The 16,552-nt window shown below is 43.9% G+C and overlaps 2 protein-coding genes across 7 annotated transcripts in view; one reads left to right on the forward strand and one right to left on the reverse strand.

Moving 5' to 3' along the window:
* Thyn1 (thymocyte nuclear protein 1) lies at positions 1–15,926 on the forward strand. 6 transcript variants are annotated; one of them, XM_028763702.1, is made up of 8 exons: positions 1–110; positions 261–366; positions 5,084–5,262; positions 6,709–6,777; positions 7,119–7,211; positions 7,894–7,989; positions 8,342–8,492; positions 8,696–8,882. In XM_028763702.1, exons 2-8 carry the CDS (start codon positions 324–326, stop codon positions 8,740–8,742), a joined length of 678 nt encoding a protein of 225 aa, XP_028619535.1. In that variant the 5' UTR covers positions 1–110; positions 261–323; the 3' UTR covers positions 8,743–8,882. The 6 variants fall into 6 exon arrangements, with proteins under 6 accessions (XP_028619535.1, XP_028619540.1, XP_028619534.1 ...); XM_028763707.1 differs by lacking the exon at positions 8,696–8,882 and adding an exon at positions 15,873–15,926 and having other exon boundaries at positions 23–110; positions 222–366; XM_028763701.1 differs by having other exon boundaries at positions 23–110; positions 222–366.
* Vps26b (VPS26, retromer complex component B) overlaps positions 6,082–16,552 on the reverse strand; it is a 24,989-nt gene continuing 14,518 nt past the window's right edge. Inside the window, exons 4-6 of the mRNA XM_028763700.1 lie at positions 14,439–14,614; positions 12,201–12,343; positions 6,082–11,809 (exon numbers count right to left, since the gene is read on the reverse strand). Of these exons, the coding sequence (XP_028619533.1) occupies positions 11,663–11,809; positions 12,201–12,343; positions 14,439–14,614 (466 nt within the window). The 3' untranslated portion in view covers positions 6,082–11,662. The remainder of the gene's footprint in view (positions 11,810–12,200; positions 12,344–14,438; positions 14,615–16,552) is intronic.

Raw genomic sequence — 16,552 nt, forward strand, 5'->3', positions numbered from 1 at the left:
CGGCGCCTCTGAGACGCGTCTTCTACAAAACCCGACCGGGTGTGCCAGTCGCCTCAAGGTTCTCTGAAGATTAGCCTGGCAGTGCTTCAGGTGTCAGGGTGATGCATTGAGTGAGTGGTGGTGGGTAGAGCCGAATTAGGGAGGGACTAAGAGCGTTTGGGGGTAGATTATGCGAGAAGGATTAGAATGGCTTAATTATGACTTTTCTTCATAAATCCCAGGCCCTTTAGGCTTTCTTGCCTCCATCTTGCACCGTGCAGGTTTTGGAAGACAAGAGCTGCTTCTTACACGGCCGGTTAACTTCAGCCTCCTGCAGAGAGGCCATGCCGAGACCCCGGAAGAGGCAGACTGGGGCTGCAGGTCCAGGTGAGCTGTTCCAACGCTGCAGAAGGCAGCACTTAACACTTTTTGTAGAGCGTGCATTGTTGACTTTTTCCACTCCCTAGTTTGGTCCTTGAGGGTTGTGCATTTCGTCGTCTTTACTCTTAACGTCAAAACTTCCACTTTCAGTCCCTTCCACTTGTTTGTCCATTCAAAAAACAGCCATTAAGCACTGCATGCACATACGGAACTGTGGTGATCCACGCATGTGGGAGACTGAAGCAGGAGGACGGCCTTGGGTTCAAGACCAACCTGGTACTACGTCTCTAAAGTGTGTGTGAAGATACCTTTACAATATGGGTGAAAACAAAGACTAATTTTTAAATTTATTTACTTTCGTACGGTATGTAGGAACACACACACTCACACTGATCAGAGGATAACTTGAAGAAATCACTACCCCCTTTCCATCGTGTGAATCCCAGGGACTGAATCAGGTCGTTAGGCTTTGTTTAAAAGAAAAAAAAATTACCTTTACCAACTAAGCCACCTCACCAACCCTTGTAACATTCTTTTGAGTGCAATAAGCCAGACACAGAAAATCATGCATAGTTTCATGTGAAATGTAAAAAAGCTGAAAGCTAGAAGTAAAGGGGAGATCAGGGTTAAAGATCTTCCTTGACTACATGTAGAGTCTGAGACCAGCCTGGACCACCAGAGACCCCACCTTTCAGTTTTCTTTTCCTAGGTCTTTTTCTTATCTGCCTGTCAATTTGGAATTGCTAAGTATCAAAGGATGACCTGAATTCTTGATCCTCTGTCCCCTCTCCCAAGCTCTTTGGTTATAGGTTTTTTTAAATCACCAAAAACATTTTTACTTACCCTTAAATTTCCTGAGCATTATAACTTCAGAGGCTATCCAAATCCTAGACATAGTTGTTGTTAAGACACTTAGTGTAGCTATGCTTACAAGCCTGGTGTGCTCAAGGGTTTCTCTGTGGTCCTTGTGCTTTTTCAGATTTTATGTGTTTGTGCCACAGCCCTTGTGCTGGTGCGGAGGGTTAGCGGGCTCTCTTGCCATATGTGCCTGAGGGGATGGAAGTCAGGTCATTTGGCTTGGAAGTAGGTGCCTTTATCTACTGACACAGCAGTGTCTGGCCTCTTAGTGCTTGAGCTCAACTTTCTGTTAAACCCCTTTTCTGTTTTGAGACTGTAGCCTAATCTGGCCTTGAATTTGTAGCAAGTCTCCTAAGAGCCTCAGGCCCTAAAGTTCTGTGATTACAGTCATGAGCCAACATGCCCATCTTAAAATCTTAAACTCTAATTTGACTTCATTCTCTTTGAAATCCTGTTGTGTTGTGTAAGAATCCCAGGTTGTGAGTTAAACTCGGGCTGTTGGAAGCAGCAACATGCTGTATTTCCTGCTGCTGATGGCAATGCACTGTAATTTCAGAAATGTAGGAACAATAGAGCCAAATATGACAGCCCATGTGTGTCATCAAGATAATCATATGTGTCGTAGGCCAACCTGGGCGATAACAGGAGACTCACAGCTCTATAACAAATAAAAATGTGTGATGGTCCTACCTATAAGCCTAATGCTTGGGACGCTAAGGCAAGAGGATGGCTGCAAATTGGAGGCCAGCCTGGGCTACAGAGTTCTGAGACCCTATATCAAAATAAATAGATACTTCAGGAAGTCTATTCAAACCAATTGAGTATTAATGTACACATGTATGGAAACACCGTATGGCAGTTGGTGCCTATTATTATTAAAAATGCATACAATTTTTGTTTTCTGTGTCAGTTAAAATTTAATAGAAAAAGGCAATTAATCAACATAAGGTGAGAAAAATGAAGATAAGATCCAGTTCTTTCTCTGAAGCAAAACGCAAACCTGTATGAGTGAAAGGTCCTGAAGACAGCTTTGTGACATCAGGGAAGAGGAGGGATCACAGAGAAGGCCTTGAGAGGGAAGCAGAATTTGAGCTCAGTCTTAAAAGAATGGGAGGGCTTTCCACCAGCAAAATCCTAGAACTCAGAAAACATGTTTTTCCATTCACAAAAATGAATTCAGAAATTAAGCAGTGGCAGGCAGAAAGGGCCTCTTTTAGGATTGACAAGGTTTCAACATATTATTATGGTTATTTAACCATACATATATGCCTGGATTGTTTGTTTGTATGGTTTTTTTTTTTTTATTAAAAATAGATTCTTCTCTCATACAGTATGTCTCAACCACAGTTTCCCCTTCCTCCACTCCTCACAGCTCCCCGACTCCCTGAACCATCCACTCTCTATTCTCCCTTCAGAAAAGAGCAGGCCTGTGAGATAACAAGAGGATAGAATCAGACAGGGTAACATCTCTTACACCGAGGCTGGACAAGGCAGTGTGACAGGAAGAGTCTCAGGCCAGGAGCAGGCAAAAGAGTCAGATACACCTGCTCCCACAGTTAGGAGTCCCACAACAACCCTGGGCTAATAGCCATAACATATTCAGAGGACCTGATGCAGACAGATGCAGGCCCTGTACTTGCTGCTTCAGTCTCTGAATCCATATGAGCCCTATGTAGTTGAATCAGTGGGCCATTGTTCTCCTGGTTTCCTTCACCCTGACTCTTATAATCTGTTGCCCCACTCTTCCTCAGGGTTCCCCTTGCTCTGAGGCGGGGACTCGATGGGGACCTCTGATTTAGACTCTCAACATGTTTGGCTGTGGATCTCTGTATCCACTCACATCTGATGTCTTAAGGAAGCCTCTCTGATGTTCACTGAACAAGGTACTAATCTTATAAGTATGCTTGTTTTTAAGACAAGCATACTGGGAAATTGTGCTTAGATATGCTAATCGGATCATCAGGCATCCATAATATTTAATGAAGACTGATATAATTGCAAACTAAAATCTGAGGTAGTAGAGTTAAGTGTAGGTTCAGACAGACTCAAGTAACAGTTGTGACTGAATTCATAGCTGTGTTCTACCTGACTGGATTGTGATCAGTAGCACATTGTTCAGATGGATTGAAAACCTATATCCTGTTGATTAGCCAAATTAAGGTTAGGACCTGGTGTGTTTGCTGAGTGATTGCTGTGTTTCAGGGATACTTTCTTTTGTTCACTTAATAAAAGCCAGTTTTCAGGGGTGGAGCTGTAACTCAGTGGTAGAGCACTGTCTAGCATATTTGAGGCCCCAAGTTCAATCTTTACAACTTGACAAGTGGAGAAATCAGGCCTGATGCTAAAGACCTATAAACCAAGCCAACCAGGAGGTGGAGGATTGTAAATTATGGCCTGTCTAGACTACAGAGTGAGCTGAAGGCCAGCTTTGGAAGTTTAGTGAGACTGTGTCTCAACATAAAAACAAAACAAAAAAGGGGTAGGAATATAGTTTAGTGATAGACTGCTGGTCTAGCATAGGTAGGTTCAGTCCCCACCATTGGAGGAAAAAAAAATCTAGTTTTTTTTTAAACCATCTCTACATGGTAATGATTAGACTTTTCTAAAATTTCTCTTGATAATGATTATAACAGCTAATATTTTCTGAACATTTATGATGAGATATTTCCTAAGTTTTAGAAGTGTGAAATAATCAATGAAACAATTTCAAGTAGTGGATCATTTCTTCATTGGAAAGAATAGCCTTATTGAAGGCACAGAACTGAGGAGGAACACACTTATTGAGTGCTACCACTACCCTATGATCTTAACTCTAGGAGGGTCCTTTTGTCTCACTGAGTAATCTAGAACATATCTTTTAGGAGCATATTCTTTTTTATTAATTTACAATTTCATAAATGTACAGAAATGCCAAACAGACCTTTTTTTTTCAAGTAAATCTTATTTTTTGGTTGGTTGGATTTTTGGGATAGGATTTCTGTGTAGCTCGGGCTCTCCTAGAACTTGCTCTGTAGACTAGGCTGGCCTCAAACTCAACGATCCATGCCTGCCTCTGCCTCCTAAGTGCTGGGGTTGAAGGCATGCACCACTACCACCGAGCAGCTTTTAAAAGGCTTTAATGTTTATTTTTGTTTTATATTTATGAGTGTTTTACCTGCATGTATATCTATGTACCACGTTCATGAAGTACCTGCAGAGTCCAAGGAGTGTTGGGTCCCATGGGACTAGAGTTATAGATACTTGTGAGCCATGTAGGTACTAGGAACTGAACCCAAGTTTTATGGAATCTTAAGCAGAGATATCTATCTAGCCCTAAGAACACTCTTACCCCACCCTCTCCTATACCTATATCCTACACCACTTGCCCTCAAACCTCACATTCTCATCTATTTGTTTTGCTTTGTGACCTACTGAGTTTAACCATCTATGAAGCCATGGGTTCAGAGCTGTCTATTAGAGGCTGGTGGGCTCAGCAGTGGCTACAAAACTCAGGACAATAGCTCCCCCTCTCCTGGAAAGTATCTGTAGCCAATAATTTTGGCAGTAGAGACAGTGCCCCATGAGCTCCTCCTCCATTCATAAATGACTGTTGATAGGGCCAATCTTGTGTGGGCCCAGTACAGGTAGTTGCAGTTGAAGTGAGTTTATGGTTCCAATGGTTGTGTTGTGTCAAGAGGATGTCATTTTTGAGCCCCTGATTTGCAGGTATTGCCCAGTCTTTACAGAGAAGATGAAGTTACTTCTCTATGGGACTGTGGAGCTGCAGCTACTGTTTTATACAGGTTTAACAGGAGTTAAGGTTTTCACAATGGAACATTGCTTCCCAGCATGATGACAAGTATTTTCCTTTGCTTTCCTACTGCAGCAAAGAAATTATCCGGAAAACGTACTAAAACTGAAAACTCAGGGAGTACATCAGTTAAGCTAGAGAACTCCAGCCCTGAGAAGACTACAACCTTTAAAAATGGTGGCAAGAATTTAAACAACTACTGGCTGATGAAGTCAGAGCCAGAAAGCCGGCTAGAGAAAGGTATAGACATGAAGGTGAGGCTAGACCTATATTCAGTCATGCTTGTAAGATGGGTAGGCTGTTTAAAGTACTTACTGTACAAGCTGGATGACCTGAAACCCAGTGAACGGAGGACCAACTTCTGAAAGCTGTGCTCTGATCACACATCCTCCCACACATCATACACACAGATAACTGCTACTAAAAGAATAGTGAATCTGGTTTATCACAGGATTCAGACACCTGCTTCTCTCTATGGAAAAGGTTAAAAATGGAGAGTTGGCATTATTGTCATTAACTTAAGGTTGGATAATTCTTATCCAAAATTCTTGGGACCAGAAGTATTCTAGATTTAAAATGTGAATATCCCTAAGCACTGCCCCCCAATCTAAATACTTTAATAAAATACAGGACTTTTTGAATATTAGAATATTCATTCCAGAGTATTTTGGATTTCAGATGTTAAGATTAGGCATGCCCTGGTCTTAATTGTATGTAGCTTATTAAGCCGTGGGTGCTTGATGTCCCTGGGAAGCCTGCTTTTCTGAGGGGAGGTAGAGGTGGGGTGAATGTGGAGAAGGGAGGAAACTACAGTTAGAATGTAATATATGAGAAAAGATTTATTTATTTATTTATTTATATAGATATATATATTTATTTATATTATATTATATTATATTATATTATATTATATTATATTTAATTAATATTAGGCATGCCCAGCCTGTGTGTTTTGTGGAATTCCTATCTAAGGGTTGACAGACTTTCTGCAAAGAGCCAGAGAGGTTTATGGGTTTTTATACTCTGTGTTGCAGCTCTGTCCCTGTAACAAGAAAGTAGCCACACACAACACATTAAAAGGTAAAACTTTATTTATAAAATCAGGCATTTGGTTCAGTTTTCCAGTGCCAATCTTAGTTTGATTTTGCTGTTATGTGTTCTTAAGATGATCTAACTATGTAGCCCAAGCTGGCCTCTTAACTTCTGAAGTAGCCGGGTTAAGATCCTCCTTGCCCCCCAGGTTTAGGAGGTTGGAGTTGGGAGTTACAGGAGTGCACCCCACCCCAGCACTGCTTGGTTGGTCGATTTTTCTTACTACTTGCCGTGCTCCTAGATGTCTCCCTGACCAATGTGGCCATGTATTCAGGTACTGAACATAAGCTGATTTTTAGCACTAGCTTGAGGAAAATAGAAATATTAGAGAATTATGGTACTTTAATAAGCAAAACACAGGGGACCAGCAGACTTTTATTATCCATTCAACTAATCATCTTAATGAGCAAAGCTCACAATGCAAAACCCAAGGCTACTTACACATTCAACACCAGTGACTCCCTGGAACTAATTTCCAGTAACCTACCTAGCTCCTTTACAGCCTGTACCACTTTTCAGGATTAGGGAGAGAACTTTTTGTTTCCTAGAAGCTTACCGATTGGTCAATGACTTTTTAGTAATGAGCCACTCGATTTTCTTTTGCCTAGTTCAGCATTGAGGATCTCAAAGCACAGCCTAAACAGACAGCTTGCTGGGATGGTGTTCGCAACTATCAGGTAAGGAAACAAGGTGCAGGAACCCTGAAGCCAATGACACTAGGATACATGCCTGCCTCCACCACAATCTGCAGTAGCAGGGCCTTTTAGCCAATACTGCTTTTCCCTGAACTCTATCTGAAAATGTTTTCAGAAATATCATAATCACTATGACAGCATGTAGTCTGCTAGTGGCTTGGTTCTGGCTAGTGTCCCAGAACAAGGCTAGGACTCTCAACAAAGGAACAGACTTCATTATGAATCGGAGAGAAACTGCAAAATAGAAATAAACATCTAATAAAAACAGACTTGCTTTCTTCCCAGCCGTTAAGTGGGTAACCCTTGTTTTTTCCTTGACACAGGCTCGGAACTTCCTCAGGGCCATGAAATTGGAGGATGAAGCCTTCTTCTACCATAGCAACTGCAAACAGCCAGGCATTGTTGGACTTATGAAGGTTAGACGCACACATTCGAGCCTGGATTCCTCCCTTCAGGGATTTATTTGTGAAAGGCCAACAGCTTAAATAGTCAACAACGACCCCACACTGCCTGTTACAGCGAGCCCTGACCATCACCTGTGTGAGAGGGTAGACTAGGAAGACCTTCATTTCAGGCCCGACTACTACTTCTCACTATCTGAGGTTTCCATTAAGTAGCTTCTCTTCACTAAGGTTTTCAGGATAAAACTGTGTGGAACTGGGAGAAAATAAAAACGCTTCCAGTAGTAACTTAGTTTTAGAACATGACTGTGAAATCTTGTACATCTAGGATTTCCTTCCTAGCTCTGCTTGCTGAGGCTGTTATTTCCAGAGTACCAGCTGTCTCTATGGCAAGGGAAAGTGGTCAGAAGGGGAGAAGGGGGAAGGGGAGAAGTCAGAGTTAGATGCATATTAAAACTTGGGCAGGGGCTGGTGAGATGGTTCAGCAGTTAAGAGCACTGAGTTCAATTCCCAGCAACCACATGGTGGTTCACAACCATCTGTAATGGGATCTGATGTCCTCTTCTGGTGTCTATTAAGATAGCAACAATGTATATAAATGTTTTTATGTAAAAATAAATAACTCTTTAATTAAAAAAAAAAAAAACTTGGGCAGGGAGCTAAAATAACTGAAGATTTTGGATTTTTTTATTTTCAGATTGTAAAGGAGGCTTACCCAGACCATACACAGTTTGAGAGAAGTAATCCCCATTACGACCCATCCAGCAAAGAGGACAACCCTAAATGGTCGATGGTAATAACTGTTCTTATTTCATAGGGCAGAGTGGACAAAAGGAGGAAAAGAGTGTGTGGTACTGTTAGGTCAAGGAGCACCGCCCAGCTACCAGCTAGATGAAGTTTTGCTGAATTGGGATATCAGAACAGAATATTGGCAGCCCTAATTCCAGATACTTCCTGCAAATAGCAAAAACTCTGGGTGGACACAGAAGCAAGACTGTAGTTGTAGCCACTCAGTGGGCTGAGGCTTGAAAGTGATTCGAGGACAGGAATTCAAGGACAGGCTAGGCAACATAGTGGACCCACCCTTTAAGACTGGATTGAGTCTGGCTGAACATGTTTCTGTTCCCTTCAATGCTATCGAATAGGTGGATGTACAGTTTGTTCGAATGATGAAGCGCTTCATCTCCCTGGATGAGCTTAAAACCTATCACCAAACCCACAAAGCTACTGGTGGCCCCTTACAAAGCATGACTCTCTTCACCCGACAGAGACTTTCAGTTCAGCCTCTGACTCAAGGTAAGACCTAAACATGGAGAGTGGTGTCCTCACTTGAGCCACTCACGAGGAATAGATACCAGATACCCAGTACCAGATAGTCCAGTGTTTTCATGGACAGCTGACAGCTGCGGGAACTGCCCTTCAGCGTCCCTATGCAGGAGATGATAAACACCTTAGTCTCACCCCAACCACATATTCTCCCCCCCCCTTTTTTTTTGTAGAAGAGTTTGATTTTATTTTGAGCCTGGAGGAAACAGAACCAAGTTAATCAGAAGGCTCCACTGATGGCGTGAACAAGCCAAGATTTTATAAGACAGAAGGAGAAAGCTTGCTGTTTATACCTGGGATCATAAACACGGGTGCACGGGTGGTTTGTTAATTTTCCCAATAAAAGATTTAATGACAAGGTTGGAAGTGTTTTCTTCTAAACTTGTGTTGGGTATGGAGGGATGCTCCACTGTAGGTGTCTTACATCCAAGCCTGGTTCCAATAGCCAGCTAGAATATGCAGGCACCTCTACTCTCACCTGCCCCTACCTCTGTAGTTATGCAGTAAATAGCAAAATGTAGGACTGAGTCCTTTGTTCTCTGAATGTTCAATGAACCTACGTCTTGATTTTTCTATGCTACTTTTGGTCGTCTTTGTCCCACCAAAGTGGAAAACATGAGGGGGTTTCAGGCAAGTTGCCAGACAAACCTGAACTGGACCATATTTGCCTAAAAGGAGTGTTTAATACAGTGTTTGCAACTGTTTACCATCCAGTGAAAAAGAAGGCAGTGTTGAAATCATGCTGCATACTGTGTCAGAGATGAGACAGTGTTAAGAAGGAAAGACCACAGAATCTGGTGGACCATGGGCACAATGCCTCCAAAGCCATAGAGCTTCTTTTAATTAGAGACATCATTAAAACAAATGTTCTTTTAAAATACAGCCATTGAAAAGACAACACATTAAGAAACATGTAAACACTGCAGCTTCTTAATTACAAGTTGCACTGCCTGGTTTAGTACCTATGCACTCCAGGTTTAGAAACCTTAAAGGATGGGGATGGGAGCCTCCCCATACTGTCACAGTTGGCAGAGAAGAGGGAAAGGGGTCAGAGAAAGCAAGACTTGGCTTGTGCACAGCTCCTGAAACAGCATATTCTACCTTCTACTTCTCTCAGAAGAAAGGCTTATGATATTAGCAAAGTTGGAAAATGATTTTGTGTTGTCATCTGGGAGGCAGAGAAATTGACAAATGCTTTTAAATAAGATATTAAAAGGAGGCACAGCAGAGTCTAGTGTCATACCCTGAAAAACATAAGAGCACAAGAACCTACCTCCCTCATATGCTAGGGCCCAGCCCTGACAGCCAAGGACAGCTGAATGGGCGGACCTGTGCCCATGGGGATTGTATGTCACACCTACACCTGGGGTCGGGCATGGAGACAGCTTTACTTTCCTTAGCTCTCCTACCCCATCATTCCAAGTCTTTTATCTGAACTCTTCTCCATCAGCCCCACCCTGTCAAAGCCAGAGATTGCAAAATTCCCCCATTTTCTTTTCTTTTTTTCTTTTTTTTTTTTTTTCAAGACAAGGTTTCTCTGTGTAGCCCTGGCTGTCCTGGAACTCACTCTGTAGACCAGGCTGGCCTCGAACTCAGAAATCCACCTGCCTCTGCCTCCCAAGTGCTGGGATTAAAGGCATGCGCCACCATTGCCCAGCAAGATTCCCGATTTTCTACACAAACTCAAAGATGACACAGGAACAAATCCTTTACTTTCCAAATTACAAAGAACACAGACCAGCGAATACTGTACTTGTTGAACATAAGGTCTGCTTAATCTTTCTCAGACAGGAGGACAGCCAACAGGAGAGGGTAATTCTAGTCATTTCCAGACAAGGTAGAAAAGACAGTCAACCCCTTTTCTACCTGCAGGCCAAGCACAGAGCAGGAGAAAGAACTGCCTCTTCTCTAGTATAACAGCATCCACCAGAGTTTTCCTATTTTGTTTTTAAATTAAAAACAAAACAAAATAGTGGGCCTAACTTGAGTCAGTGAACTGGTGAAGACAGATGTCATTTGGCAAGCAGAATTATTCTGAAGTCATGGTAGCAGAGCCCTGCACAGAGGCCCTTCCTCCTTTAACTAATTGTGGATAGTGGGATAAAAGTGTTTGGGTGGGAATAAGAACAAAACTTGTACATGCCCAAAACCAAGCCCAGTTCCAGAAATCAAGCAGAGGACAAGGAGTAATGTCTCAAAGGGCAGAAGCCTTTGCTTGGTGTTCCTTTAGGAGGCAAATGTATCCCAGCCTCTTCTAGGGATCTCAGTTAAAGGAAATAGGGCTTAGGGCTTAGGGCTTGTTGGATAACTTAAAATAATTCCCTAGAACAACCCAGATGCTGTGTTGCCAAGTGGAGTCATGTGGTGAAGGCAAACAGTTGCCTTGCCTGATGTTTCCCCGACAGGAGACCTGCCTCAGCCCCTTGCCATCCATGTGTGACACCACATCAGGGCTTCTTGTGGCCCTGTTTCTCACAAGTGAGAGGACAGTCAGACACAACCCTTCCTTAAGCTTCTGCTCCTGTGTAGTTCCTGACAAGCTAGAGAAGATGAAGAGAATGGTCTGGTCCCAGTAGTGAGAGGCCAGAGGTGACTGTAGAAACTTCTGAGCACCACGTCCTGGACACCCAGAGAGGTAGCTTCCTAATCTTGAGTCTTCTTCTAACTTAGATGAGACAGGCCCAAAAACCCAGAGACTTTTGTCACTACCTCAAAACAGTCGAAGGGAGTATAAGATATTACTACCCAAAGCCCTGCTGGCAGGTAAATGCCAAGGACACACACAGCTTCTGTATCAGGAAGCCCAGAGAACCTGGAGCCAAGGATGTGTGCTCTCAACTCTGCTCTAAGGCTTGAGACAGTCTTGACACATAGCTCATTCCCAAGGAAGAGACTCACTTCCAGAATGTTTCCTCTCCTTATCCCTACCCAGGCTGCAGAATCCCAGGGAGACTGCTGCCCAACCCAAGCCCCTTAGGTTCTTCAGAGAAAAGAATTTAAGTAAAAAACATGATTTGTTTCCAAGGTTGCAAGTAACGGCCAGTTGAACCTCACACCATCTTCCCCCTCCCCCAGTGGCTGGTATTTTGGTAGATGGGGGTTCTGTGGTGGAAGCCCAGCAGCTTCTTGGCCTCAGGGGCCTACTGCCTGCTGTTGTTGTCAGACAGTTGGCCAGGGATCCGCACCTCACCCAGGGAGGTTGTGCCCTCGAAGCGCTGTGAGGCAATGGCTGCCTGGTGGGACATGCTCTTCCGTACGATGTCACCCTTCCGCCACAACACCACTTCCTACAGAGTTGGAAGAAGGGGCAATACGGTACTTAAGAGAGGCTCAGGAATGCTTTTCTCAGGGGTTCCCACCTTGGTCCCGGGAAATCTCAAGGAATAACCTCCTTTACACATCTCTCACCAAAGCAGTGGCTGCTAATACCCATGTCCCTGGTGTGAGCCACAAGAGCAGGAGTTAGGCCTGAGAGAGCAGATCCTAGGTTTCAATTGGGAATTTGCACTCCTGCTGTAGGAGACTAAGCAGGCCCATGTTTCTACCTCTTGGTAAAATAACAAGGATAAAGGCTTGACTATTTTCTTTTAGCATTTTGCTTTATGTATCAAGATGGCCCTCTATGGGAACTGTGGCCTTTCTGTGTTGTGCCCAAGGGGACCTGGAGGAGGCACCCACCTGCTGCTTGAAGTAGCGCCGTTCCTCCTCATCTATCAGCACCAAGTTGAGGTAATAGCGCACAGAGAACTTCTTATTTATGTCCCGCATAGTCGGTGTGAGCTCATATCCTGCCAGGAAGAGCCTGATGGGGATGGACTCACCTGTAAGGGATGAGGCAAAGATGAGGGCAAGGGACATGAGAGGCACTGTCCTGCCACACCCATTCCGGCCACAGCAGATCAGAGCAGGGCAAGGAACACGAAGCAATGGCTTCTGCCCTTTGAGATGTTACACCTTGCTTCCCAGTAGTTTCCTGAAGTAAATATGATTATCAAGCTCCGTTCCAATGTGTGCTTTCTGAACATACCCTCCCATTGCAGAAAGCAGTGAGAAAGGCTGAATAGCACAGAGAAACCATTAGGCACCAAGGTGTAATGTGCCTTGTTTATTTGAAACATGATCGTTATGTAGTTCTGCCTCGCTTTGAACTCACAGCAACCCCCCTCCCCCGCCTCAGCCTTCCAAGTACTAGAATTAGAGGTGTAACCCAATAAATCCGTTAAGTTATTGGGCTTCTTTAAGAATTTTTTTCTTTTAGCCGGGTGGTGGTGGCAAACGCCTTTAATCCCAGCACTTGGGAGGCAGAGGCAGAGGCAGGCAGATTTCTGAGTTTGAGGCCAGCCTGGTCTACAGACTGAGTTCCAGGACAGCCAGAGCTACACAGAGAAACCCTGTCTCGGAAAAAAAAAAAAGAATTTTTCTTTTAAAGATTTATTTTTATTGGTGTGTATGTTTGCATCTGTATGTGAGCATGTACATGTATGCTCAGGTATATGAAGCAGACAGAAGAAAGTTGGAATTGTTCTGACAGAGCTGCCTGATTTGAGTGCTAGGACCCAAACTCACTCAGGTCTCTACAAAACCAATAAATGCTCCTAACCACTGAGCTATCTCTCCAACAGGTATCCCTCCCTTGAAACTAGTCAATTTATGCCCCAGAATACATCTCCACTCTAGGATCTGCAGTAGAGGATCCTAGAAAACAGAAGACTCATCCTGACCCTGTTCTCCAGTAGCCAGTTTACTTCTGAGTACATCTGTAGCTTTCACTTGGAAAAGCAGAAGTTCCAGTGACGTATTTTATAGGACCTATCACAGTCTAAGCGGAACAAAATGAGGGCAGCAATTCTACTGAGAAAGGCCAACCTTAAGCTAAATATAAATGACCCTTTAATTATCTGCTCTTCTATGCCATTTCTCTGTGTCCCATTTCATTTGTACAGCAGAAATGACAGTTGGCTCTACTTGCACAACTGGCCAAAATAGAACATCAGAGTTAAGACAGCTGAGTTGCAAAACTCTCACGGGTCTGATAGAGTAAATACTTAAGAATCTGTTGTCTCCAATGCTATCTATGTACTGCCCAGTGTAACATCTCCTTCCATGTGGAACACCCATTAGGAATGTACTACCATGCAATTCAAAGGAAAATGAGACTACCTTCATCCTCAGTTGCTACAAAGCCAGTAACAAATGTAAATGATTGCTATTTGCTCATTCCCAGGAATCATCCAGACTCCCAAACAGGAACGAGCTTTTAAGCATACTTATCCTAGGGACCCTGTGGTGCTCAAGGACCGGTTCCAGTGGTTCCTGGTGTTGTCTGAAGCTCTTGTAGCATGGGCCAGCGATCTAGTAGTATACTCTCATGGCACAGAAATGAGTTTCTGGAGTGAATCCCTTTACTGTAGCTACAACTAAGCAATGAAAATGACTAGGATGCATGGACCTCTTGCCCTCAGCCACAAAACATGTCCAAATGCCAAGAGGAAAGAGCAATTAAATAATTCAAATATATCTTAAATCAGTTTTCAATTTTTGTTTTGACATGGAGGGTCTCATGCAGCCTAAGTAGGCCTTAAACTCTCTAGTCAAGGATGAGGTTGAACTCCTGATCCTTCTGCCTCCGCATATCAAGGGGGTGAGATAACAGGAGTGTGCAGGCAGGCCAACTGAGATGAACTCCTAAGTACACGTAAAAGGTCAGTGTGGGGCTACTGGAGCTGTAGACGGAGTAGGAAGCTGAAGCTCCACACACTCAGCTTTTCCCTCCCCTTCCCATTGGAGTGCTGGGATCTCCCATGCATTCCACACCAGCCTGGGCTACACAGTAAGACCTTGAGCCCTTCCCCAAGGCTGAGACTGAGCACGTGGCATGGGAGCAAAGTGGCAGTGGCCCTGGACAGGGAGGCTCACCTCGGACCGGTGCCCCGTCCATAATCTCATACTTTGCTATTGTGTCGTTCTCGTGGTACACATTGGGACCCGTGCCTGTTGTCTCCCGTTTGATGATGTCTATCTCCATGTGCTTGATCTTGATTCTTACCAGCAGGAAGTAGATCTTCCCTACAATGACATCTTTCAAGTGGTATCTGAAGAAGAGAAGGTACAGGAAGGAAGATGGTGGTATAGTGGCTAACCGCTTTGTGCTTCAGTGTGGAGCACACAGTCTAGGATGCCCCTGCTGGTGAGAGGGGTAATGGAAGTGCATGCTCAACCTCACTATCCGAACAGTTTCCTGATAAGACCTTATTGGAATCTGTGTGACGGTCCTCTTCCACATCCTTCTCAAAGGGGATACATATTATTTCAACAATTAATATTTGTTTATCTTCTCTGTCTCCACAGGATACACCTTTAGCTTTGTTTTGTTCTTCTAAGACAGGGTTTCTCTTTTCAACAGGATTCTCCTGGCTGGCCTAGTACTCACTTCGTAGACCAGGCTGGCCTCCAACCGGTCTCTGCCTCCTGAGTGCTGGGATTAAAGGTGTGCACCACCTCACCCAACTGTACCTTTAGCATTTCTTTAATGTATGTGTTTTTCTAAGGTATTAGGCCCGTCTGACAAGCACAGGAATTAAGTCTCTTCCTTCCACTTTACTCTCTATACAATGCCTTTAGAGAACTAGGCCTTAACAGTTCCTAGTAAATTGTTCTGTTTGCTCCAGGCTAGACAGCAGAAGACAAAAGAAGTGAATCTCCTTCTCTCTGGCTGCCTGCTCTCTGGGCTCTGCTAGCAAGACTTGTGCTTCTTAACTACTAGGAATTTAGCGAAGTGTTGCATAACACTTTCTAACCCTTTCTAAGTCCTTCTCTGTGGGCTCGCCAATGGTGCTGCTAGTCTATGTATACACAGCCCTGTATCAGGTGTGCCTGAAAGAGAGCGCACTCATCAAGCCTGAAGCTAGGACTTAGCACGAGATCCCTAGCAGGGACTTCAGAATTGGGCCTCCTGTCTTGGCAAGTGGAAAAAAGAAGTTGGAAGACTCAGTCATTCAACTGAATGAGAGAGGGTTCAAATAGGCAATTCCTAGTTTTCAGGCTCTTGCTACCCACAGCTCCAACACTGTTGCGTACAGTACACAGGAAATGCTGCAGACTTTGAGTAGGTGATTCCACACATGCAGACATTGCAGGGGGCCACCAGCAGCCTTTCTTGGGGATATTTATAGACCATGCATGGATGCTAAGGTTTTCTATACTAATAAAGCATTCATCTACAATAATGCAACCTTACACAGGAGCACACCCATATGAGAAACATGTTTCATGTTCCTTTATGGTATAGCCTGCATGTAACTGACTCTAAAACAACACCTTTTTTTTTTTCTTTTCTTTTTCTTATTTCAGAAAACTACTGACTCATAGCTGCTTCAGGCTCTTACAGACATCACTGCTGCTAGGGACTGCCTTCATCAGAAGGTTGGCGAACAGGAGCAGGCTGAGTAAGAAGACTGCGGGGGCGGGGGGAGGGGGGAACGGGACTCCTTCCTAGCACTTATTCCCTATCCAACAGGTAGGCTAGGTCAAGCAAGACTGGCTCTAGGTCATAATGGCCATTTTACGGAGGCCTCAACTAGGATGTAAGCCAGGAAGACAGTAGCATGTCACTTTGTTTCACAACTGTTCTTAGCCTCAAGTTATGCTCCTGGTTTAAAAACTGTCCCAGTCAGACCTGGTAGCACATGCCTGCAATCCCAGCACTTTTGAGGTAGGAATAGGATCACAAGTTTGAGGCCAGGCTGGTCTGCATAGTTGAGTCTTTCTCTTGTTCCTAAGCCCTTAGTAGATGACCTGGCTCTCCTTACTGCCTAGCTTGTGGTTGGCAGCCTGGAGAAGGCCAGTATAGTAATGGAAGACTGAGGAGATGATGCTTCCAGTTTTGGATTGATCTCCAAATACTTTCAGGAACAGATAATATTAAAAAGGAAGACGTAAGGCTATCAGAAAGTTCTGCACCTTACAAACAAAACTTTTGATGCTCTAACAGTAAACAAGAATTAAAACACAGCTTTCTAACTTGCCAGGTA

The sequence above is a fragment of the Grammomys surdaster genome, unplaced genomic scaffold (assembly GCF_004785775.1).
Source record: "Grammomys surdaster isolate TR1022 unplaced genomic scaffold, NIH_TR_1.0 140, whole genome shotgun sequence".
Lineage (NCBI taxonomy): Eukaryota > Metazoa > Chordata > Mammalia > Rodentia > Muridae > Grammomys > Grammomys surdaster.

Excerpts from the sequence above, each read along its gene's own strand:
- Thyn1 (XM_028763702.1), top strand. The coding sequence starts at position 324 with ATGCCGAGACCCCGGAAGAGGCAGACTGGGGCTGCAGGTCCAG. Across the intron at positions 6,778-7,118 it reads ATGGTGTTCGCAACTATCAG|GCTCGGAACTTCCTCAGGGC; the intron begins GTAAGGAAACAA and ends TCCTTGACACAG. Across the intron at positions 7,990-8,341 it reads ACAACCCTAAATGGTCGATG|GTGGATGTACAGTTTGTTCG; the intron begins GTAATAACTGTT and ends GCTATCGAATAG.